This window comes from Camelus ferus, chromosome 19 (assembly GCF_009834535.1).
Source record: "Camelus ferus isolate YT-003-E chromosome 19, BCGSAC_Cfer_1.0, whole genome shotgun sequence".
Taxonomy (NCBI): Eukaryota; Metazoa; Chordata; class Mammalia; order Artiodactyla; family Camelidae; genus Camelus; species Camelus ferus.
This window is the reverse complement of record NC_045714.1, coordinates 18474100-18498262: the sequence shown is the minus strand read 5'-3', so window position 1 is coordinate 18498262 and position 24163 is coordinate 18474100. Positions and strand designations below refer to the sequence as shown.

General features: G+C 46.1%; 1 protein-coding gene and 1 non-coding gene across 3 annotated transcripts in view; one reads left to right on the top strand and one right to left on the bottom strand.

The window, feature by feature from the left end:
• Nucleotides 1-24163, top strand: part of CFAP61 (cilia and flagella associated protein 61) — a 257985-nt gene that overhangs the window by 93873 nt on the left and 139949 nt on the right. The window contains exons 14-17 of one of the 2 annotated variants that reach the window (XM_032461749.1): nt 12655-12780; nt 15497-15575; nt 19016-19222; nt 22220-22354. In XM_032461749.1, the coding sequence (XP_032317640.1) occupies nt 12655-12780; nt 15497-15575; nt 19016-19222; nt 22220-22354 (547 nt within the window). Of the gene's footprint in view, nt 1-12654; nt 12783-15496; nt 15576-19015; nt 19223-22219; nt 22355-24163 lie in introns of those variants that run through there. The other variant, XR_004313074.1, reaches the window with a different exon arrangement.
• TRNAA-UGC lies at nt 20429-20501 on the bottom strand. Its single transcript has one exon. It is a non-coding gene; the product is annotated as a tRNA-Ala (tRNA).

Here is a 24163-nt window from a genome sequence, read left to right as displayed (position 1 = left end):
GACGTCCACCTCTTCTGTCACCAGCTCCAGGCGAGGCGCCCTCGCTTTTCACTGACGGCTGCTGGGCCTGGAGAGGAGGGCACATCCTGGTGTTGACGTTAGCTTGCATTCTGAACGTGTACAAACGAAAGGCTTGTTAGCACTATTTCACCCAGGGAGCTCTGGGACGCTGCCGCGGGTCACACGAGGCTGGAACGTGGTGTAAGGCGTCCCCTTCCTTTTCTGTCCCTGTCTCTACTATCACCGACTTTTCCTTTTTCTTGTTCATTCATGCGTGGAGGACACGTTTGGATGAACTGGCCTCTCCTCCCATCTTCCCGCCCCTCCAAACTATGTTTTCTGAAACTTGCCATTTTTCATTTGGGGGAGGGGGACTGTGTTTCAACCTTATTCACCCAACTAACGTTTACTGTGCTAGAAATTATTTTCTGTGAATAAATATTGACCGCTACGTACCACCACCTTTGCTCGGTAAATAAAAATGCCCTTAGGCAGTTGGCTTGTAAACGGTCGCTGCCCCCCAGTGTTTTCGTTTTACGTGCTTTTCTGTGGGCGACTCGCTCCTGCTTGGCTGTCGTCTTTCTCTAGCACGTCGCTGTTGTACCTGTTCCAGGCCCGCGTCCTCATCACCGAGGGTGTCTTAGGGATGTCAGTCTTTCTGATGCTTTTAATCAGCTTCCCTGAATAGAAGGAAATAGAAATCTTATTTTGTGCTTACTGTTTTGTTTTACTTTTTGGTTGAAACTGAAATACCAGTGACTGTCGAATTATTTTATTTTATTTCATTTTAATTAAGGATCACACATGTTGAAATAAAACACTCAGCATCCTTACAACTTTGCTTTGAGGGCACTTTGTTTTCCAGGGAGCTTTCTGTGCAGGCAGCCGTATCCACACCGGGCACTTGCCTCAGAGCCCCAGTGAAGATGTCACCTGTGGAGTAAACCTACATTCTGCTTTTCAAGCTGAGCAAAAACAATAGAAAAGTCGCTCTTGAAGGCAAACATGAGGCAACAGAGAGCAGCCGTTTCCAATAGAACTGGAGGGCGCTGCAGAGCGCGTGTGAAGTGTTCTCATAGCCACGGGATGTAAACCTCAAAAAGAAGTGGCTGAAACTAATTGTAATATTAATGTTAACCCCTTGTGGTCAAAACATTGTCTCGACATATAATCAATATAAAAAAGTATCAGTGAGATGGTTTACACTCAGTCCGGTAGCCGGCCTGCAGGACGCAGGGGGGATCTGCACGCACAGCGCGTCTCAGTGCTGACATGCTGCGTCGCCGGTGCTGCGCAGCCCCGCGTGGCTCCTGGCTCCATGCTGGACAGCGGGGCTCTGGGACAAGGCGCAGACACATTGCTGCTGCCCGTTCCTCCTCCTGCGAGTCTGGGAACATATGAAAACTGTGCCGCGCTCTTCTTTGGCGAATGTAAGTAGCAGAGGCGAGAGCCTCACGATGTAACACAGAGTGGTTGTGTCCCCTAATCGCCTGTAGATTTTCAAGGGCAAACTAGTGAAATAGTATTTGTGTTTTTGTGATACTTGGCAATAAAATGGCCCCACATCCCACTGGACATTTACTGAGCGCTCCTGTGAGCGAGGAAAAGCCCGGGCCTGTCAGAGTGGACCACGACGTGGTCTGAGCCTCCAGGCCGGCCAGGGAGAGGACGTCTGCGTCTCAGAGAGTAAAGACTAGCACCAGGAGAGACACGCAGGGAAGGCTAGGTGCTCACAGCCTCCCGGCTCCCGCAGCACTTTTAGTAACTCACTGGCATCGTCGGTCACGCACAGAAGCATCGGGGAACCTCTGGCCATCCCCCACAAGCCGCATCATCCGCTCATTCTGCAGACGCACTGAGCACGTACTGTGTGCCAGGCGTTGTTCTGGCCACGGGGAGGCAGCAGTGAGCAAACAGACCCAAATTCTTACCCTCGTGACGCTTTACTTTAGTGACAGGGGGACAAACGATGACAAAAAGGTGGAAGGAAGTCCTATGGAGAAAAATAGAACACGGATGGAGATGGGGGGGGTCAGGTTTCCGAAGTTTAAATAGGGGTGGGTGTCAGGTTCGGGGGCCTCACTGCAAGGGTGCAGTTTGAGCGGACACTTGAGGTGAACGGACAAGGCTGTGCATCTGTGGTGAGGAAGGCGGAAGGCGTCTGGAAGGTCTGAGGAGCAGCAGGGGGCCTGTGCGCGGAGCAGGGGAAGCGAAGTCCGCCGTCTGGACATGAGTCAGGGGCCAGATCCCAGAGAGAGAGCAGGCTGGGGCGCCCAGCCTTTCCCGACGGGAATCTTCGCCTGGGTCCTCAGCATCTGTCTGCCGGTAGAGTTCAGGAGAGAACTGCGTCTTTATTTTTATTACGTCCTAACTACGATGTGGCATTTCCTTCCATTATAAAGGTAGGCAGCAAACCACAGCAGGATCAGCCATGCCTGTAACTGTCTCTGAGGTGGAAACAGCGGGTGTTTTCCGACCCTTCCGTGTCGTGGGATTTGCAGATCTCTGCAGATACTACTCACGACCCTTGCGTATCTCTGCAGCAAAATTATGCAAATTGTTAGATCACTGCTGAATCGCGTTACTCAGTGAGGCTCATGTACTGTAATCCTACGCATTTAATTTCATGCATTTAAAAACATCATTCTGAGTGGGGTCCTTGGCATAAAAAAGGTGAAAACCCCTGCCTGCCCTGGGATTTGAGTGGAAGTGTCACATGATCTGACTTGGGGTCGTTTTGGAAGCACTGTTCTTCCTGCTGTGTGCGCCGGATGGATTGTCGGGGCGGAGGTGGAGGCGAGGAGCCCCACCACGATGCTGCAGCGACAGCCCAGGCAAGAGATGCTGGTGGCCAGGCCAGCGTCCGAGGTGGTGCATTTTGAGGGGACTGGCGTGCCGCTGGGAAGGGAAGGGGCGGGGAAGAGAGCCAAGACGAAGGCAACGGTTTGGGCCTGAGCCCCTGGGAGGAGGGCATGGCCGCTGACTCGGGCAGCTGGTGGGGGGCTTCGGGGCCATGCGATTGGGAGGTCTGGTGGATGGGCAGGTTTTTTCATTTGGGAGAAGCAAGACCCTTTAGGTCACGTTTATGCAGACCTTCAACAGTGCTTTAAATCTTTCGCCTGATACCAGTTTCTGAGCCAAGTGTATCAAACTCCAGCAAATGATGGTGAAATTTGTCATGTTCTAGCTCTAGTTCTGCCAATTTTTAAATTTTTTTTAAAAATTGAAGTATAGTCGATTTACTGTCAGGTTTTAAATTTAATATGAGACTATATTGTTAGATCCCTGCATATTTGATGTTGCTGTATCTTCCCGGTGAGCTTCTGCCTTTGTAATTAAATGAAGACCTTTTTTCCTCCCAATGCTTTTTGCCTTCAGGTCTAACTTACCTCATAGTTATTTGCGGCACCAGCTTATTGTTATTATTTTTTGGCTATTCATCACCATCCCCCCCCCTTTTCTTCCTTTCCGCTTTCTTTGGTGTTAGTATATACGTGTATATTTTGTAGCAGTTTTATTGAGGTATGATTCACACCATGCAGTTCACCCAAAGTGTGCAATGCAGTGGTTTCAGTGCATTCGCACTTGTGTGCAGTCATCACTTCTATCTGGTTCTCCAGCATTTCCGTGACCCCAAAGGGTGCCCTGTGCCTGTGAAGCAGTGACTCCTGTCCCCTCCCGCTCTGGCCCCCGGCAGCAGCTCCTCCGCTGTCTGTCCCTGCACACTCGCCTGTTCTGGACAGTTCCGTAGAAATGGATTTAGTCTGTGGCCCCCGGGCGTGTGCCTTCTTTCACTTCTCAAGGTTCGTCCACGTTGCAGCCTGTCAGCACTTCCTTCCCTTTTGTGCTGAATGACATTCCAGTGCAGAGACAGGCTACGTTCGGTGCATCCATTCAGAAGTCAATGAACATTTGGGCTCTTTCTGCCTTTGGGGCGATTATGAGTAGCGTGCTGTGAACATTCATGAACAGATTTCGTGTGAACACACGGTCTTAATTCCCTTGGGGATCTCTCTAAGACTTTTGTGATCTTGTTTTTTTACATTTGTATCTTTCATTCACCTGAACTCAATTTTGGCATAAGGTGGCTATGTCGGCACCAAGTTCTTATCTCTCACTTAAAACTTGCTCATGACATTTCCGTGATTAAGGTGATAGTAATTGATAACCTTTGTATCAGTTAATTCTAGACATAGATTCTTCTTTGCAAATATGCCACTTGGGCCATAGAATGGAAGCAGGAATTAAAACTTAGGCATGGGAGAGGCCAAGATGGCGGAGTGGAAGGACACACGTAGCTCACCTTCTCCCACAGATACACCAAAACTCACATCTGCGGACCCACTCAGCCAACCAGAGCACCTGCAGAACTCCGACAGAACGTCACCCTCTTCGAAAGACAGAGATGCCAAAAACTGGTAGGAGAAAAGGAAAAAAGAAAGAAGGAAAAGCAAAACAGTGCGGGACAGGTCCTGCGGGGAGGGAGCGGCAAAGGAGGACTGGCGCTCATTCGCTGGGTCTCCCCTCTCCAACGGAGAGGCCAGTGGGACGGAGGGGCAGCCCCCGGGGCTCAGATCTGCCCCGAGCACCCCTTGACTGACAGAACCAAGTTAGACGGGCACAGAGGGTCCCTGCGACACCCAGCCCGAGATGCAAGCCGGCAGCTGGGGGCCGGGCCAGGCCGCCCAAGCCAGGCGGAGGACTGGGGTGGCTGCACTGAGGTGGCCCCGGGGGACTGCAGGGGGCTGTGCGCCATGGCTGGGAGGGGACACGGAGCAGAACAACCTGGGTCCCCCATAAACTACAGGGGAAAAAAAAAAGCAAAGCAACATGGCTGGTGTGCCCTGAGGGGAGGGGTGCCGTAGCCTTTGTCTCCTCAGACCCGTGGCGCCATTACTGGCACTTCTCGTGAGAAGAGAGGCGGGGCGCAGCCACAGCTGCCATCTCCTCCTGTGCACAGAGCCTGGGTGGGGGCGGGGCCGGACCTGAATCCACATCTCCGCAACCTCCTAAGCAGGACTGAGACTTGTTTACAGCTAGAGGCAGATAGGATCTTTCTGCCCTGGCTCCTCAGAGAACTCGTGCTGCCAAGCAAACAAGGAGCTGGGTTTTGGCACGGAGCAGGGGCGGAGTGGTTCCGTGATCTTCACTGAGCCCGCCTACGGAGCACCAACCCGAGGCGGAGCGGGCAGCTGCACAGAGCAGTGGAGAGACCAGTGCCAAGAGAGGGTAGGCAGCCACCTGCCTTCCTGGTAGGAGCACAGCACCTGACCGCAGTGTGGTGAGGGGGCACGATCCACCCACCTACCTCGCCTGAGCGCAGCATCTGACTGCGGCATTGGGAGGGGTAGTGACCTGCCCACCCACCATGAAGGAGATCTGCACCTGACCCAGTGCTGGGAGGGGGTGCGATCTGCTTGCCGACAGACACTGGGAGCAGCACTGATGAGGGAGCCAATGGAAGGCCTCTGAAAACAGCAAGCTGAGTTTGCAAAACAGGGCAAAGACAGAAAGACCTCTCGATAAAATCATTAGGAGTACATAGTCTCCATGAGAACACATCCTTTTATTTTTTTAAATCTTTTTTATATCTGTTCTATTTTCTATTACCTTTTTAATTTTTACTTTTTAAACAATTGTATATGTCTACAGTTTTAATCCCTTTAAAATTTTTTCTTTTAAAATATTTTTATTATTATTTTTAAAAACCCACCTCATTTCATTTTTAATTCTCTTGGTTTCAATCTCCTGTTATTGATTATACATAGGTTTCAAATACTGTTTTCTGATTTTTTCTTTTTTAAAAAAAGTTTTTAAAAGACGTCTCATCTGAATTGCTATTCTGCTTCAACGTGCTCTTCTATTATTGATTCTACACTGCTTTACAACCTTTTTTCCTCCATTATTTAAAAATTCTCTCTTTTTTTTAAAGTTTTATTCCTGCATAGGCTTTAGATAGACAAATAAATAAACTCCTTAAGGACCACAATAAATAACAGAAATTCCATAAACCACAGTACCAGAGAGGTATGAGCAATATGAAGAAGCAAAGGAACCACTCCCAATTAAAAGAGCAAGAGAAATCCTCTGAAAGCACAATCAATGAAGTAGACATTGATGGCCTGCTAGATCAAGATTTCAAAAAAGGAGTGATCAAAGTACTAAAGGAACTAAAAAAGAGAGTGTTTAGAGATATAAAATATGTCAAAAATGAAATTGAAGCTATAAAGAAGAACCAAGTAGAATTAGTAAACTCATTTGCTGAGATGAGAACTGACCTAAAGGCTGTACAAAGCAGGCTAGATAATGCAGAGGAACGAAATAAGTGACCTAGAAACAGGACAACAGGAAGCATCCAATCAGAACAGCTGAGAGAAAAACAAATAAAAAACAATGAAAACAATATAAGAGACCTATGGGATAATATAAAGCATGCCAATCTAAGAATAATAGGGGTTCCAGAAGGGGAAGAAAGGAACAAAGGGGATTGAAAAGGTATTTGAAGAAATCATGACTGAAAACTTCCCAAACCTAAAGAAGGAATCAGATATCCAAGTACAGGAGGCTCAGAGGGTCCCAAACAGGAAGAGCCCAAACAGACCCACACCAAGACATAGCATAATCAAGATGGCCAAAGTCAAAGATAAAGAAATGATCCTAAAGGCAGCAAGAGGAAAACAAAGAGTGAGTTACAAGAGAACCCCCATAAGGCTTCTCAGCTGATTTCTCTACACAAACACTACAGGCCAGAAGGGAGTGGCAAGATATATTCAAAGTCCCGAATGAAAAAAAGATGCAGCCTAGGATACTCTACCTAGCAAGGCTATCCTTCAGAATAGAAGGAAAGATAAAGAACTTCACAGACAAGCAAAAACTAAGAGTTTAGCAACACTAAACCCATGCTAAAAGAAATATTGACAGGTCTACTCTAAATAGAAAATAAGCAGGATGCTACAAAAATGAGAAACTCATGACTAGAAAGGTGATAACTGACATGAATTACAAACAGAATAAACACAAAATAGTAAAAGGAGACATCTAAATCACTAAAAGTGGGAGAGGGAAGCAAGGAAATATAGAGTTTTTTCTTTAAAAAATTTTTTTTGTTCTCTGTGGGGTAGGATTTGAGATTATATTACTATCTGTTTAATACAAACAGTTATAGTAATGGGTTAATAGACTTACAAAAAAGGGTAACCACAAGCCAAAAACTTACAAGTGAATCACAAAAACTAAATAAAATCCAAGATAATACAAAGGAAAATTACCAAACCACAAAAGGAAGATGAAAGGAACAAAGAGGAAAGACCAAATCAACTGCAAAAATAAGTTCAAAATGGCAATAAACACACATCTGTCATTAATTACTGTAAAAGTTAATGGACTAAATGCTCCAAAGACGTAGACTGGCAGACTGGATAATAAAGCAAGAACCTTCAATATGCTGCATACAGGAGACCCACTTTAGGGAGAAGGACACATATAGATTGAGAGTGAAAGGATGGAAAAGTATATTCCATGCAAATGGAAAAGCCAAAAAAGCAAGTGTCACAGTACTGATTTCAGACAAAATAGACTTTAAAACAAAGGCCATAAGAAAGATAAAGAAGGATATTTTATAATGATTAAAGGAGTAATACAAGATGAGGATATTACACTCGTTAATATATATGCACCCAATACAGGAGCACCTAAGTACATAAAACAATTACTAACAGAGATAAAGGGAGAAATTGATGGGAATACAATCATTGTCTGAGATTTTTAACACCACATTAACATCACTAGACAGATCTTCCAGACAGAAAATAAATAAGGCAACCAAGAAATTAAATGGTACAATAGAAAAGTTAGATTTGGTGGATATTTTCAGAGCATTACACCCCGCCCCCCAAATAGGATATACATTCTTTTCAGGGGCACATGGAACATTTTCTAGGATTGATCAAGTACTTGGGCACAAAAGAATCATCAACAATTTTAAGAAAATAGAAATTATCTCAAGCGTTTTTACTGACCGCAATGTCATGAAACTAGAAATCAACAACAGAGAAACAAAGGAGGAAAAAAAGGAAAGCATGGAGATTAAACAATATGTTATTAAAAAAATAATGGGTCAATGATGAAATCAAAGTTGAAATTAAAAAATACCTTGAGACAAATGAAAATGAAAACACAACCACACAAAATTTATGGGACACAACAAAGGCAGTGCTAAAAGGGAAGTTTATAGCGAAACAGGCCTTGCTCAAAAAAGAAGAACAATCTCAAATAAACAATCTAACCCACCAGCTAAAAGAATTAGAAAAAGAAGAGCAAAAACCCCCAAAAGGCAGCAGAAGGAAGGAAATAATAAAGATCAGGGAGGAAATAAATAAAATAGAGATTAAAAATACCAAAGGAAAAAATCAATCAAACCAAAAGCTGGTTTTTTGAAAGAGTAAATCAACAAACCTCTGGCCATACTCACAAAGAAGAAAAAAGAGACAGCACAAATAAGCAAAATAAGAAAGGAAAATGGAAAAATTACAACAAATAACATAGAAATACAGACTATCATATGAGAATATTATGAAAAACTATATGGAACCAAAACGGATAATGTAGAGGAGGTGGACAAATTTCTGGAAACATCCAGTCCACCAAGACAATCAAGAAGAAACTGAGCACTTGAACAAACCAATCACTAGAAATGAAAATGAATTAGCAATAAAAAACCTCCCTACAAATAAAAGTCCATGACTGGATGGCTTCACCTGGGGAATTCTACCAAACATACAAAGAAGAACTCATACCAGTCCTTCCCAAACTCTTCCAGAAGAATGAAAAGGAGGGAATACTCCCAAACTCATTCTATGAAGCCACCATCACCCTGATACCAAAACGAGGCAAAGACACCACCAAAAAAGAGAATGACAGACCAATATCACTGATGAACATAGATGCAAAAATCCTCACCAAAATATTAGCAAATAGAATCCAATAGCACATAAAAAAGACTATACATCATGACCAAGTGGGGTTCATCCTAGGGACACAAGGGTGGTTCAACATACGCAAGTCAATCAGTGTAATACATCACATCAACAAGAGAAAGGACAAAAACCACATGATCATCTCAATAGATGCAGAAAAAGCATTTGATAAAATTCAACACTCATTTAGGATAAAAACTCTCACCAAAGTGGGTATAGAGGGGAACATATCTCAACATAATGAAAGCTATATATGACAAACCTACAGCCAGCATAGTACTCAATGGTGAAAAACTCAAAAGCTTCCCACTAAAGTCTGGGACAAGACAAGGCTGCCCACTATCACCACTCCTATTCAACACAGACTTGGGAGTCCTAGCCACAGCAATCAGGCAAGAGAGAGAAATAAAAGGGATCCAAATTGGAAAGGAAGAGGTAAAAGTGTCACTATATGCAGATGACATGATACTATATATAGAAAACCCTAAAAGGTCCACACAAAAACTACTAGCACTAATCGAAGAATTCTGCAAGGTAGCAGGTTACAAGGTTAATGTTCAAAAATCAGTTGCATTTCTTTACACTAATGATGAATCAACAGAAAAAGAAAGTAAAGAAACAATCCCCTTTAAAATAGGAACCGAAGTCATAAAATACCTAGGAATGAATGTAACCAAGGAGGTGAAAGACTTATACATGGAGAACTACAAAACATTGATTAAGGAAATTAAAGAAGACTTAAAAAAAAATGGAAAGATATCCCATGCTCCTGGAGTGGAAGAATCAATATTGTTAAAATGGTCACACTGCCCAAGGCAATCTACAGATTGAATGCAATCCCTATCAAATTACCCAGGACATATTTCACAGAACTAGAACAAATCATAATAAAATTTATATGGAACCACAAAAGACCTAGAATTGCCAAAGCATTACTGAAGATAAAGAACTTTCCTAGACTTCAGACAATACTGCAGAGCTACAGTAATCAAGACAGCATGATATTGGTACAAAAACAGACATATGGACCAATGGAACAGAATAGAGAGCCCAGAAATGAACCCACAAACTTCTGGTCAACTAATCTTCAACAAAGGAGGCAAGAATATACAATGGAATAAAGACAGTCTCTTCAGCAAATGGTGTTGGGAAAACTGGACAGCACCATGTAAATCAATGAAGCTAGAACAGTCCCTTACACCATACACAAAAATAAACTCAAAATGGATCAAAGACTTAAACATAAGACAACATACAATAAACCTCCTAGAAGAAAATAAAGGCAAAACATTATCTGACATACATCTCAAAAATGTTCTCCTAGGGCAGTCTACCCAAGCAATAGAAATAAAAGCAAGAATAAACAAATGGAACCTAATTAAACTTACAAGCTTCTGCACAGCAAAGGAAACCATAAGTAAAACAAAACGACAACCTACAGAATGGGAGAAAATTTTTGCAAACGATGAAATGGACAAAGGCTTGATCTCCAGAATATATAAGCAGCTCATATGACTTAATAAGAAAAAAACAAACAACCCAATCCAAAAATAGGCAAAAGACCTAAACAAGCAATTCTCCAAGGAAGAAATACAAATGATCAATAGGCCCATGAAAAAATGCTCAATATCACTAATTATCAGAGAAATGCAAATCAAAACTACAATGAGGTATCACCTCACACCAGTCAGAATGGCCATCATTCAAAAGTCCACAAATAACAAATGCTGGAGAGGCTGTGGAGGAAAGGGAACCCTCCTTCACTGCTGGTGGGGATGCATTTTGGTGCAGCCACTGTGGAAAACAGTATGGAGATTCCTCAAAAGACTAGGAATAGACTTACCATATGACCCAAGAATCCTGCTCCTGGGCGTATATCCAGGAGGAACCCTACTTCAAGATGACACCTGCACCCCAATGTTCATAGCAGCACTATTTACAATAGCCAAGACATGGAAACAGCCTAAATGTCCATCAACAGCTGACTGGATAAAGAAGAGGTGGTATATTTATACAATGGAATACTATTCAGCCATAAAAACCTACAACATAATGCCATTTGCAGCAACATGCATGTTCCTGGAGAATGTCATTCTGAGTGAAGTAAGCCAGAAAGAGAAAGAGAAACACTGTATGAGATCGCTTATATGTGGAATCTAAAAAAAAAAACCAAAACACAAATACAAAACAGAAACAGACTCATAGACATAGAATACAAAATTGTAGTTGCCAAGGAGGGGGGGTGGGAAGGGACAGACTGGGATTTCAAAATGTAGACTAGATAAACAGGATTATACTGTATAGCACAGGGAAATATATACAGGATCTTATGGTAACTCACAGCGAAAAAAAAGTGACAATATATGTATGTTCATGTATAACTGAGAAATTGTGCTCAACACTGGAATCTGACACAACATTGTAAAATGACTATAACTCAATAAAAAAATGAAAAAAAAAAACTTAGGTACGGATAGTCACTACAATTGAAGGCAAAGTAGGTTAGAGCAGTTCACTTTACTAATAGCAGGCGGAGCGACACTGTCCTAGTTAGTAATAGCACCCTAATGGCTAGAGAGCAGTCGTTATATGAATGCTGCATAGTACGCAGGGCCCATCAGAAAATGCAGATGTGGAACCCCAGCCGTGATGGAGAAGTCGTCTCCCCTTCACTCCAACCCATGGCAGACAGGCACCAGCACATACTGAACACCTGGGTGCCGCGTGGGCAAGAGCTCCACGCTGGCTGCCAGCCGAACACACCATGGCTCTGCCTGCCCCAGGTGCGGAGGGCCACCGCCTCGCTCTGATTAGAGACTGACCTCCCCTCGGAGGACCAGGGCTCCAGGGTCCAGGACCCCAGTGTGGGTAGAGCATGATGGCTGAGCATGGGTGTCCCCACACTGATTCACCGCAGTTGTCACCCCTGGCACGGGGAGATGGGGAGGTGCCGGGACAGGGAACAGATCTGGGAAGACCCGTCACGGGGTGAATGGTGGGAGGCGGGTACCACATGTGAGCCGAGGCTCCAAGCCTTGGACACGCTTTGTTGTTCTACTCGACTTCCCGCAAGAACACAAAATCAAAGATAATATTATCAAGAATTTTAAGACTCATGAAGCCAGCCTGGCCTCAGTGTAATTTATTAATTTCTTAACATACTTAAAAATTTGGGAAAGAATTTAGCTTTCTGTACGAAGTAAATATGACATAAAGCATGGTGCCATTTTAAATTAAATGAATTTTAAAAGTTTACTTATTTATTTATTTAGGTTGGGGAGGTAGTTCGGTTTATTTACTTATTTTTAGAGGCGGTACTGGGGATGGAACCCAGGGCCTTGTGTGTGCTAAGCCTGTGCTCTACCACTTGAGCTGTATCCTCCCCCCATGTTAAATGAAGTTTAAAGTGTCACTTCATGTTGTCTGGTTAATGGTAGCATCAGTGACTTTTTTTATTTTGCCTTATTCTTTGTCCTCTTTTAAGCATGTGTTTTCCAGATTTTCTAGAATGAAGAGATTACTGTTGTCATTAATCAAACCCCAGTGTTATATAAAATATCTTATTGGATATTATTTTATGTAAGTGTGATATGTTACAGTTCTGTCTGCATTCTGGGCGGCGGGAGCACATATTTAAGTACTTTAATCTGAAAAAGAACATGTGTCTCTCATTATCCAGGTCCATCACTATAAGATTAGCCACTGTCTCGGATACTCCCGGGGTTGAAAAGCTTGTCAGCACCCTCATGCTGAACAAAAGCATATTGGAGGATTTGAAGCAATACAACGAGGCTCACAGGAGACCCTGTAAGTACCTGCTGTGACCAGGCCAGCTCCTTTTCCTTTTGCTGTGGGACCAGTATGACCACGTAGGTTCAACCCCAAAGTTTCCTCAGACCCAATGGGAGAATTGCAGGGTGGGGAGCAGCAGAGGTGATGGAAGCAAGAAGAAAAGAACAAGGAAAGTGAGGTTTAAGGACGTAGGGCTGTGCTGCTCACACAGGGGCTGGTCACATACCCCAAGTCCTCACCACGGGGATGGAAAATTTGGACTCGATCCAGGCAAGTGTCACAAAATAAGGTAGATCCCAGTGGTTGGAACAGGCAAATCTGAGCCGAGTTAGTGAATCCGTGGGTGCCTGTGCCCACCCCAGCAGCACCCCACTTCAGCCCCTCTGGGTGGTGAGTCGGCCGATGTGCTTTTGTTGAGCTCAAGGACTGCGTCGTCTGGGGAAGACCCCGCATGACAAATGCTGGGTTCTCTCTGGTACAGTGACTATGCTGGGCTTCCCCCATAGCAAAGGGCAAGCTAGTCGCGGTCCTTACATCATCACCGCCTTCTTGAGGACCATGACAGTTGACTTCACCAGCCATGGAACAATGCGTGTAGTTACGGACGTACTTAGTTACTTTTTGACACATTTTGTTTAAAAAGTTTTTAATTGAAGTATAACCAATAGAAAGTTCGATGGATTTCACAATTCACATATACCACGTTAACGAGCACCTGTTTTGAGAAACAGACTAACCCCAGCCACCTTCCCCTCCAGGTAGTTCCACCTTGACCTCTAAGGTCATAGATGCCTGTTTTTGAGCCTCATTTCTGACACCAGGCTGCTTCTGCTCAGCAGTGTTTGTGAGATTCGTCCATATTGCGGCGTGAAGTACTTCGTTACATGAAAGCACCACAACTTATTTCTTCCAGTGCTGAGGTCACTTGGGGGAGTTCCCAGTTACGGGCTCTTTTGAATAAACCTTTTAGTTAATTTGTAACTCAAATCAGAGGGAGACACCAAACACCTAAACGAGGTAAAATGTTTAATGTTTATAAAGGTGTTGGATTACAACAGAACTTCCCTCCAGCACGTGTTTTTGTTTGTTCGTTTGTTTGTTTGGGTTTGTCTTAGTCTCTTTGTTTCTTCGTTTTTTTGTTCCTTCCCTCTTGACTTGCCGACACAGTATGATGCAGGGGCCCCGGTTCTCCAAGTGTGGTCTGAGGAAGCCTAGGGGGTCTCCAAGACGTATTCGGGGGTCTGTGAGATAAAAATGATCCTCATGATAGAAGTCGGAAATTATTTTCCCTTCCTGCTGAATTGATATTCCCATGGATGGTGGGAAAGTCATGGTGGACAAAACCCCAGGGGCCCTGGAGGGGATCGAGGCAGTGGCACCGCAGATTTGTTTGAATGGCACACTGAACCAGCAGGCTTGTCACAGAATAGCATTTTTACTTGAAAGAACAGCTGGCAGACAAAATACGGTTATTCCATCTTGAGGAGTTGGCAGGCATTTTCTTTAAAATGAAGGAGGTGAGGGTGTCACTCTAAGAAACCACCTGACAGCACTGGTCCCCTATGATAAAATCCAAACGTGTAAGAATAAAAGTAGAATTTTGGAAGGCCAGTACCTGCCACTGTCAGCTTGTCAGCTTCCCAATACTTAAAGGAATTTTTCTGATGAGACTAATGGTGATACTACCTAATGTGATGTTTTGATATTTCATGATGAAATAGACCAACATTCGGAAAACCTGCATAAGCTGAGTGAACCTGTATTTCCCAGATAAACAGTGCATGACGTTACACGACCATGCCTAGGTAAAAGCTTCCAAGTGCACAAGACACCAGTGAATTTTATGTTTTTATTTTTTATTTTTATTAAGAAATCAATGCATTTTGATACAGTAATATGTACAAAGTTCACCAACATGGTTCCAGATTCCACACTGAAACTAATCTGTGAAACACTGCCACTTGTTGAGATCCAGTGTTGCATCAAAGCAGAACGTCCGAAATTATCTGAAAAGATCGTTTAAACACTTCTCCCTTTTCCAACTACATATCTTTGTGAAGACAGTTTTTTTTTTGCATATATTTCAACCAAAACAACATATTACAGCAGACCGAACACAGAAGCAGGTATGAGAATCCACTCTGTCTTCCATTAAACCAGACATTAAAGAGATTTGCAGAAATATAAAGCAATGCTAAAAAAAAAGTGACTTTTCTTTCTAAATATTTTTGTCAAATTAAAAATTTTGTTTTAATTGATAGTCAAAAATTAAGAAAATAATTTAAAAATTTCTCCGTTGCAATTCCTAATACGGAAAATAATGATGGACGGTACACACAGGACAAAGCTCTTTGCAGCCCGCAGGGCACAGGGTCCTGAAGTCACAGCATGTAGCGCTGAAGAAGGCAGATTCCCAGGCAGAGGGCTGTGGTTTGAATCAACAGATCCATCCCTTACTGGCTGGGGATCCTGGCAGGTGCGCCTGCCAAGCCTCATTTTCTGGTAAATGAAGTAGAGAGAATGACAATACTTATCTCACAGGGTAGCAGTGAGGGTCCGATGAGTGCAGGGAGGGCGTTCAGCCTGTGACCTGGCCCAAAGGTAAGTGGCGATGGATGTTGGCTTTCCCGTTGTCCTTAAGTGATCCTGGCGGACACCCTTTACTGACGCTTCCGGAAACAGCAACAGCGATAGTTTTAAGGGCTTTGCGATCTCTGCTTTTCTTCTCAGGACGGGACGCCCCTGCAGGTGTTCGTGGCCGAAGTTGCAGAGCAAGTGGCCGGCGTCGCGGTGATCAGAGATGAAATGGTAACTTCTTTTCCTGAGTGTGCCTTTTCGCATCGCGAGTTAGCACACGATGCCTCTTTCGAGGTTTTGTTTTTACTTATTTAATACGAACGTCTCCCTTTTCTGAAGGATACAGGTCTGTTTGCCTCCCGCTTGGCAGCCTGTCAAGTGTAGGGGTTTTTTTTTCCTTCAGTTCAAAATGTTTAAAATATTACAAAGAGTACATGAAAGCATTCACATTCTAAAAATTCGAATAACCTTCCACCACCGGAAAAGTCCCACCTCTCTCCCCAAAGAATTACTCCTACCGATAGTTAGGTATTTATTCCTTCCAATATTCCTCCTTGCACCTAATTACACGCATCGTCTGTGTGTGCGTGTGCGTGCATGGGTGCGTGTGCGTGCGTGTGTGCGTTCCCAAGAGGACATCCGATTTTAGTTTTCCCCAGTGCACAGCCAATTATTCCAAAGTATTTACCGCTGAGTCGTCCCTTCTTTCCCTGCTGATTTAAAATGCTGCCTTTACATGATGACGCTTCCGCGTGTCCGTGTCTGTTTTCCCGCGATTCTGCTCCGTGACTTGCTTGTTGATACCTATGACGTCATCATGTGCTGTGCCGTCCGGTAGGGAAGCCTTCTCTTACTTGTGTTGTTCTTGCCCTGAATTTTCTTGGTTTCACTTGGGCATTTTCTTTTCCAGATAACCTTGTCATACTTACTGTAAACTTCGAGCCTGCGTAGATTTGGTAGCACAGTTCAGGCAGAACTGAAGATTATAATATTGAAACTTCCCTTCTAGGAACGTGGCTTGTGGAAGATATCCTTTATCGGGTCAAGGAGGTCCTCTCCCATTTCTGGTTTACCGAAAGGCTTTATTATGAGTGAGTGTTGAATTTTAGTAAATGTGCTTCAGGCTTATGAGATGTTCACGTGGCTTTATTTCTTTAATGTCGTCAAACTAGCCTCGCTCTTGGATTCGCTTCTCTTTTGACTCAGTGTATCTAAGGAATTCTTAGAGGGTGGTGGGGGTGGGGCCTGTGGGTCCACACACACACACAAGATTTCATTTGTCCTCACTCTTGGGTGCTCATTCAGCTGTGACTGGAACTCTTCAGCAAATCATTTGTCATCACAATGTTGATGTTTTTATCTCATTGCCTCCTAGTATCCAGTGTCACATATAAATGTAAGTAAATGTATGTTTGTTTGGCTCCTCTCTTGAGAATTATTTTTTTTCTTTTTATTTCCAAAATTCTCATGAAGGACCTTATGCCTCTGCTGAGCTTGGGAACATCTTTCTTCCGTGATTTCATTTTCTCTGTTCTCTTCTTAAGTTCCTTTCAGATGGAACTGATCCTTCACTGTCTCTCATCTTTCATCTCCTACTTTTTAATCTCTTGTCCTTCTTGCTCTTCATTCCAGCAGATTTCCTTGACTTTGCCCTCCAGATCCCTAGTGCAGCGTTCGGCCACATCTGCTCTGTGACCCAGGCCTCCCGTTGGAATTTTGATGTCAGGGTCCGTGTATTTAATTCCAGGTCCCCTCCTTGCTTTCTTATTGTTCCTTTTGTGTAGCAGCTTGCTCCTTATGTTTCATGCAGGATCCTTTTTGGTATCTCTGAGGACACTGAGTAGAGTTTTTAAAAAATTCTCCTCTGTTTGCTGGATGACCTCTGCTTCCTCTGGAGTAAGTCATATGTCTCTCTATTCTGGCCTTTTGCATTTGTCAGTTTTCCTCAAAAGCCTGTCAGTGTCAAGAATGAGGGACTAAGTTATCGGCGTGGCTGGCTGGCTGGCTGGGGCCCTGATGTGTGTGGATCTGCCCCTCCCCTCTGTCTGATGGGGAGGGAGCGTCCGTTTCTGGCTTCTGCTCATGGTGCTTGGATGGAGGACTGGCCGGGAGTGGGCAGGGACCTGGAGAGGCCCAAAGTAGGGAGGTTTAACCTAGTGGCAGAAGACTTTGATGTTCCCTTCACAGGGTAAAACCGTCTTACCCTTTTGTCCCCATATCTCCCCCACAGTATTTTTAAAATAACTTTTCTTGTTATTTTCAGGGGCGCGGGACTGGGGGAAAGTTGAGGCACATGGCCCGTCACTGTTTTTGTCCAGTGGCCTTTGTGGCTGGATCTTTGCTTTTGCTTTTCAGTGATTTCTCAGCCCTACACTTACTGCTCGTTCTGTGTTATAATGGGGGTGCCGCCTTGGTAGGTACAGAAAACTCTTGGGGTTTAAAGGCAGGTACAGGGCCAGTGCAGGTGGAGGGTCAGACGGTGCCAGAATTGCCCTGAGTCACAGCCATCAGCAGCGGTTACCCTGAGCCCCTGTCCCCTGGGCTTTGTGCCAGAAGCTGGAAAGACTAGGGGCCTTGAACGTCCCGTTTTTCCCGCCCTTTCTAGTGCCAGTCTTGTCAGTCACAGCGTAAATCAAATTCCTTGCATTCTCCAAGTCCTATTCTTGAAGGTGTGCGCTGAGGACACTTTTACTGTGGAAAGCCAGGGGAAATATGAGCAGGTGCTTTCCAACCTGCGTGTGGTTTGATTTTCCCTGCGTTATCAGGTGTGCTTACTGCCTCCGTCATGGGAGAGAGTCACCCTCCCTCTGGATCCGTCCCCGCGCCATCACGGCGTGCACGGCCAGGAGGCGGGCAGGGTGGGCTGGGGCAGCGCACGGTGCAGTGACTGCGCCCTGCTTCCCTCCCCCCGGGTGGGCGACGACCGATGCTGATCAGAAGCAGCCCGCAGAAGCGGGGGCGGCGGACCTGATCTTTCCTTTCACAAGTCTGCTCACGGGTCCTTTAAACGACCTCCCCCCATGTGAAACTGTAATACGTCATTATTTTCTTATTAGGGACTTCGTATTGAAGTTCTATATTTAAGTTCATCTCTGTCAAACGCTCTAGAATAAAATTATTCCTAACTTTAAAAAAATGAAATACCTCGGAGGCATAAAAAAGCTTAAGGGATGCTCATGGGCGCAGGTTTATTGCAGGCCTGCCAGCCGCACGTGCCGCGGTGTGTGCCTGTGGAACGGCACGTTTCCACGTTGACAGAACAGAGGGCAGGAATGAGCCCAGAGACGGGGGGTGGGGTGGAGGGGGGTGTCTGCCCTGTGCCGCCGGCTGGCGCCCCCTCCCGGCCCGCGGCGGTGAGACCCGCGGTCCGGCCGCCGGCCCCGCGCGGGCAGAGACTCGGCCCTCGGGGTTTGCGGCGCAGCTGTGAGCAGCACGTGCCGAAGCGCTGAGCCGCCTCCCAGAAGCAGAGCCACCCAGACGAGCGGCCTTCAAGAAACACAGTCTTTCTAACTTTTAAAAACATTCACAATGAAGACGAGGTAGGAAATAACAGGAGGGGAAAACGCGTTTCTTACTGTAGTGTCTACAGCAATTTTCCAAGGCTGTTTCTCAGAAAATGCACGCCAGGTGTTTGCAACGTTCTTAGATGCCCTTCCCCGCCTCTTGTGCAGGACATCGAGTACATACGATCCCATTACAACATTGAAGATTTCATCTACTTCAGCCACCACCAGCGCGAGGAGCACGGGCGCCTGTACCACTTTGCCCTGAACCCCGTCTTTCGGCGCTACACCAAGTTTTTTCTGAAGGAGATCCTCCGCTTAGGGTACAAGTCCTGCCTCTACTACCCTGTGTACCCGCAGGCCAAGGAAGGCAAGGTAGGAGGCTGTCCCGAGTCGCTTCTCCGGCCGATGCGCGTCCGCGGTGTCATTTGTGTTGTGTGCCGTGTTTTGTTCCTTCCTCCCTGCACGGAGTTCGATGACAACACGGCTTTGAATGTCACACGGCCGTGCTGAGTTTGGCCCTCTACCCTGCCGTGACAATCCAGAAAGCTTTGAATGTCTGAAACAATCACAACCAATATAATTAGTAGAGCAATTTGTTGGCTTTTCCATATCAACGAAACAGAGACTGAAAGCTGTGTAAAAACGCTCTAAGGGACCTGGAAATCAAATTATTTCTTACCTGCGTTAGTGAATGCCAAAATGCCCTATCATGTCCTGCAGGCAAGGAACATCCTAGAAGTGAACGCATAGAATAAGTCAGCTCAGCCCTGAAGACGGGGGTGCTACCACGGTGGTCCAAACAAGCACGTAACACCCCAGAAAAGTGATGGATAAAAAGTAGGGGATACGTGGTGCCGATGTAACCTTTATGTGGTAGACACGGCTGTATCTGCGCAGTGCTTGTTACACTGACTGAGAGCAGCGCTTTGGGACAGACACATGTGTGCCGTGTACACATCCTGCTCGCGCACACGCACAGCTCTTACTTCTGTCTCGTTTCCCTTTCTCCTGCTTTAGTCTTCTTCATTGCACTTTTCACTAGCTAAAATGGTATCTTTTGCCATGAAGCTAGAGGTCCTGTTCAGAGCTGTATCCCCAGTGCCCGAAGCATCACACTCGCATGCACACATATGCACGCACATGCACACACACTCACACGCAGGGTTCTGCTGGCTCCACAGGCAGGGGCGTCTTTGGGCTGGATCCTCAAGGTGTCCTGTCCTGCAAGTTGGTCCTGCCATCACTGACAGTCTTGGTGCTCAGCTTGATGTGGACCTGCAGGTTGATGAGACTGAACTTCTAGACCAGGTAGAGGTTGTCCCATAAGCTCCTTTTCGTGACTGAAACGACTCTCTCAGCCTCTGCCTAGAGTCTGAGATTGTCACGTTTCTTAGTTACCACCAAGAGCCAAGTGGACTTTTGCAATGATCCTAATCATGAAACTTAAAAACAATCTAAGGAATATTAGTGCATACACATAACAGCAATTTTACCAATATATCTTTTTTAAAAAAACTATTTTATTTATTTTTTTGTTTTGGGGAAGTAATTAGCTTTATTTTCACTTTTTTATTTTAATGGAGGGACTGGGGATTGAACCCAGGACCTGGTGCATGCAAGGCACACACTTTACCACTGAGCTATACCCTCCCCTCTAACAAGGTATCTTATTTAACAAATACCTTTTGGAGAAGAACAGAAGGAATGGGGAAGAAAGGAGAAAAAAAAAAACACGGAAAAGATTAGTGGTGAATGTAGACTCTGCTCTAGTGATTTTTTTTTTCCTATCAAAGTGCAGCCCAGCAGCCATGTGAATGCCTCAGATTTGAACTTAATGAGACGGGAAGGTCACAGTTTTGCCTGGAAATCCTGGTCCTGCAGGATTTCTTTTACCTTCGCATTTGGCCAAGTGCCAACCTGGTGACCTTCAGGATGTGATATTAAATTCTCAGCTTTTATTCACCATGTAGCCTGCATGTGCCCAGCTGGTAGAAAATCCTTTGGCATCCATCACAAGATGTAGCACCTTGAGTTGAACATTCATATATTTAACTCCATGGTATAGGATTGGGACGATGTTACACACGATCATATATGTAACATAGAAACACATTCGAAACAGAGTTCCTCTCCTTCTGCACTTGGAGTTGATTTACACACTGTACATTGAAACAAGTACAAGCAGCAAACCAAATAATGTAGATAAGAATCTCCAGATTCTGCTATCAATCCCTAGCTGACTGTTGTGGAAGTAAGCTTTTGGCTGACATCACGAAGATGGTTTTCTTAACACCCTTCTGCCAGAATACGCACTGAGACATCTTCCAGGCTTAAAAACAGAGCTTTGGCTACAGATGCCTGAGTTCTGTTTTTCAGTGTGTAGGACCAGGCAGTGAAATTCAATGGTGAAGGACTTTAGAAATCCTTTCTAGAAGCTCTCAGAAAGCCCATTTTTAGGACAGTGAGTGAGTCATCTGTAACCCATCTTATTTATTCAACTACGTCTGTAGTTCTGTTTTGCTGTCGTTGCTTTCCAGCTTAACTTAAGTGATTGTGACATTAAAAATTTGGGGTTTGACCGTTTAACTCTTGAGGTTTAAATGGTTGAAATACCCTGAACTGGTTTGGCCAAACCCCTAAGATTCCATAAATGTGAAAGAAACAAAGATCACCATGTTGTTTTCTCTGCCAAGTTTAAAAATTGGGGAAAATTCATATTTAAAGCATTTCCCTAAAACATGATTTATTGTAGCGCATTTCAGCGAGCATAAATCTGGCTCATAATTTAGTATTAACATAAATCAGAATAATCTGATCCACCCTCCTCACCGCCAACCCCCCCCCCCCGCCCTGCGGTTTCATCCTTCGTTTTAAAACGTGTATTTCAGCACAAAGATCCAGCTGAAGCCGCTGTGACTTTCACAGACAGGAAGATTTTCACATCTGCGCTGCTCTGTTGCCCCTCTGATGACATTTTTATCAGAGCAGCTTGTGCCAAACACGCAAAGGTTACCAGGACGCAGATAACACAGCTTAATGGGGTCAAATCAAGCTGATTCATGATCACTGTGGAGAAGAATATTCTCCTGGGGGAAATACTCGTGCTGAAAAATCCCATAAACCAAACCACTTGTTTATCTGTCATTCCCGCAGAGATAGTAATGCAATTACTCTCGTAATTATCTTCATTAGTGTCAGGCATTATCTACAATTCATTCCTCTGCGCGGAGCGTGTGTTTGTTGATTTGCCGGTCCCCCCACCTCTCGGGGCTGGCCGGGCGCGGAGTCCTGTGTTTGCAGAGCCGCGCTCGGCATCTGTGCGCGCGGCGCCCACAGCCTCCGCCCTGAACCCGAGCTCGCCTCTCGCAGGTCCAGCGCTCCGGCGCGCACTCGCTGACGTCCGCCCTGCATTACTTGGTTCCCGTGCGGCCCCGACGACAGATTGTCTACCCTCTGGAAAAGCTTGGCACCAACGCTCCATCAAAGGAGGTCTCCAAGGACGCGGTGGGTAGCCGGTGGCAGCAGGCGGGGCGGCGCGGAGCCGGCGCGGGCGGGCGTGGCAGATGGGGCGGCGCTGCCCGCGCGACGGGCGGCTGCTCCTGCATCCCCGGCGCCTACCTTCCGGGGGCGCCCCCGCCCCGGGCTCCCCGCGGCCCCTTCCCTCCGGCGGCGGTTCCTTCCCCGCGCGCGCCCGGAGCAGGACCCGAGGGGTCCCTGGCGACACTCCCCGCGGGGACGCCTCCGTGTGGAGCCCGCCTCCGTGTGGAGCCCACCTCCGGGCATCGTTCTGGTGTTTACCCCTTTGCTCAAAAGCAGACACCCCCCCCCCCCCCCCCCCCCCACTTTCCCTCGTGCCTTGCTTTCAGGGTTTGACACAACAGAGCTGGCTGCCCTGAGGACCTGCGGGTCTGAGTCCTGGGCGCCGTTGGTTAACTGCTCCGCGGGGAGCATATCCGCCGCCCTGGGCGCAGGTGACCTTAAAGTGCACGGCCCGGGGCACTCGGTTCCAGAACGGGAGGAGGGACCGAAACCCACCCTAGATTCCGCTTTAAATGGAAGTGGACGTGTCAAGGGCACACGCAGCCGTGCTCAGCGGCGTCCTTGGAAACGTGACCGTCGGGCGGACTCACACGTAGGCGTGTGCAGTTTGTGTAACCGCCTCTTACCAAGGTAGGAAAAACATCCCTCCGTGGGCTGACATTTATCCTTGGTGAGGGAGAGGAGAGGAAGGCAGAAAGTCGAGGAGCTGCTGAGCAGCGCTGGGTGCGGGGCTCTGAGATCAACAACCCACCACAGCCCCGGGGTGGGGCGCGCAGGACGTCGTCCCGCTGCCCCTCCCCTCCCGCTTCACATCCTGGGGGGCGGCGTTCCCACCGAGACCCACGTGCTGCTCACTGTGACCAGGCTGCTCTAAGTCCTACATTTATCTTTATATTTGGAAAATGAAAAATACATTTATTTTTATTTTCTGATAAATGCTAAATTTGTATGTGAGTAGAGACCAAAACCAAACAATTCTGCTTCTCTCCCCAACTCTTAATTATGGAAAATGGGAAACGGAGGACAGTAGAGAGTCCTGCGAAGCCAGGCTTCTCCTTCCGTCTGTGCTGAGGGACCTTTCTTCTGCTTCTTTTTTTAAACGTACAATCCCTTATAGCCTGATAGTTCTGTAAAACGTGGATTCCTAAAAAAGGAGCTTTAAAGGCAAAGGCAGAATTCAAGTCTGGTGTTTCATCATTAGGTTTAACAGACACAGCATCACTCTGTCCAGTTGCCCTAAAGCATCTGAACACAGAGGGGGCGCATCTCAGCCCCGAGACTCCCCGGGACTCCACACTCGAGAGTCAACAGTGTGCAACTCTTGGCCGGTTTTGGATCTTCTATGCCCCCACCCACTTCCCCTTCCTGCCTTGTCATTTTGAAGCAATGCCCAGATGCGTGTCACTCCATCAGGGACCACAAGGCGTGTCCTTGGTAGCGGGCCCCCAGCATCACAGCTCACGTTCTGTCCACTCTAGAGGTGAAAAGGCGGTCCATCTGGAGGACCGTGGGGCAGGCCCCCAGGGGGTCTGGTGGTGTGTGGAGATCCTGGGTGTGGACTCTTTTGGGGTGAGAGCCACGAGAGTGGGTAGGGGTCGGGGAGCGTGGCTTCATCTGTGTCAGTCCCCGAAACACAGCTTAGGGGCGTCGTGCTGATCCCAGGGAAGGGGCTGCGGGTACAAAGCAGGGGGACGCGGCTTCTGCGTGAGGGATGCTGCCCTCTTGCAGCCACTAATGAGATGTCTTCAAGGAGGAGAGACCATCCGCTGGGTC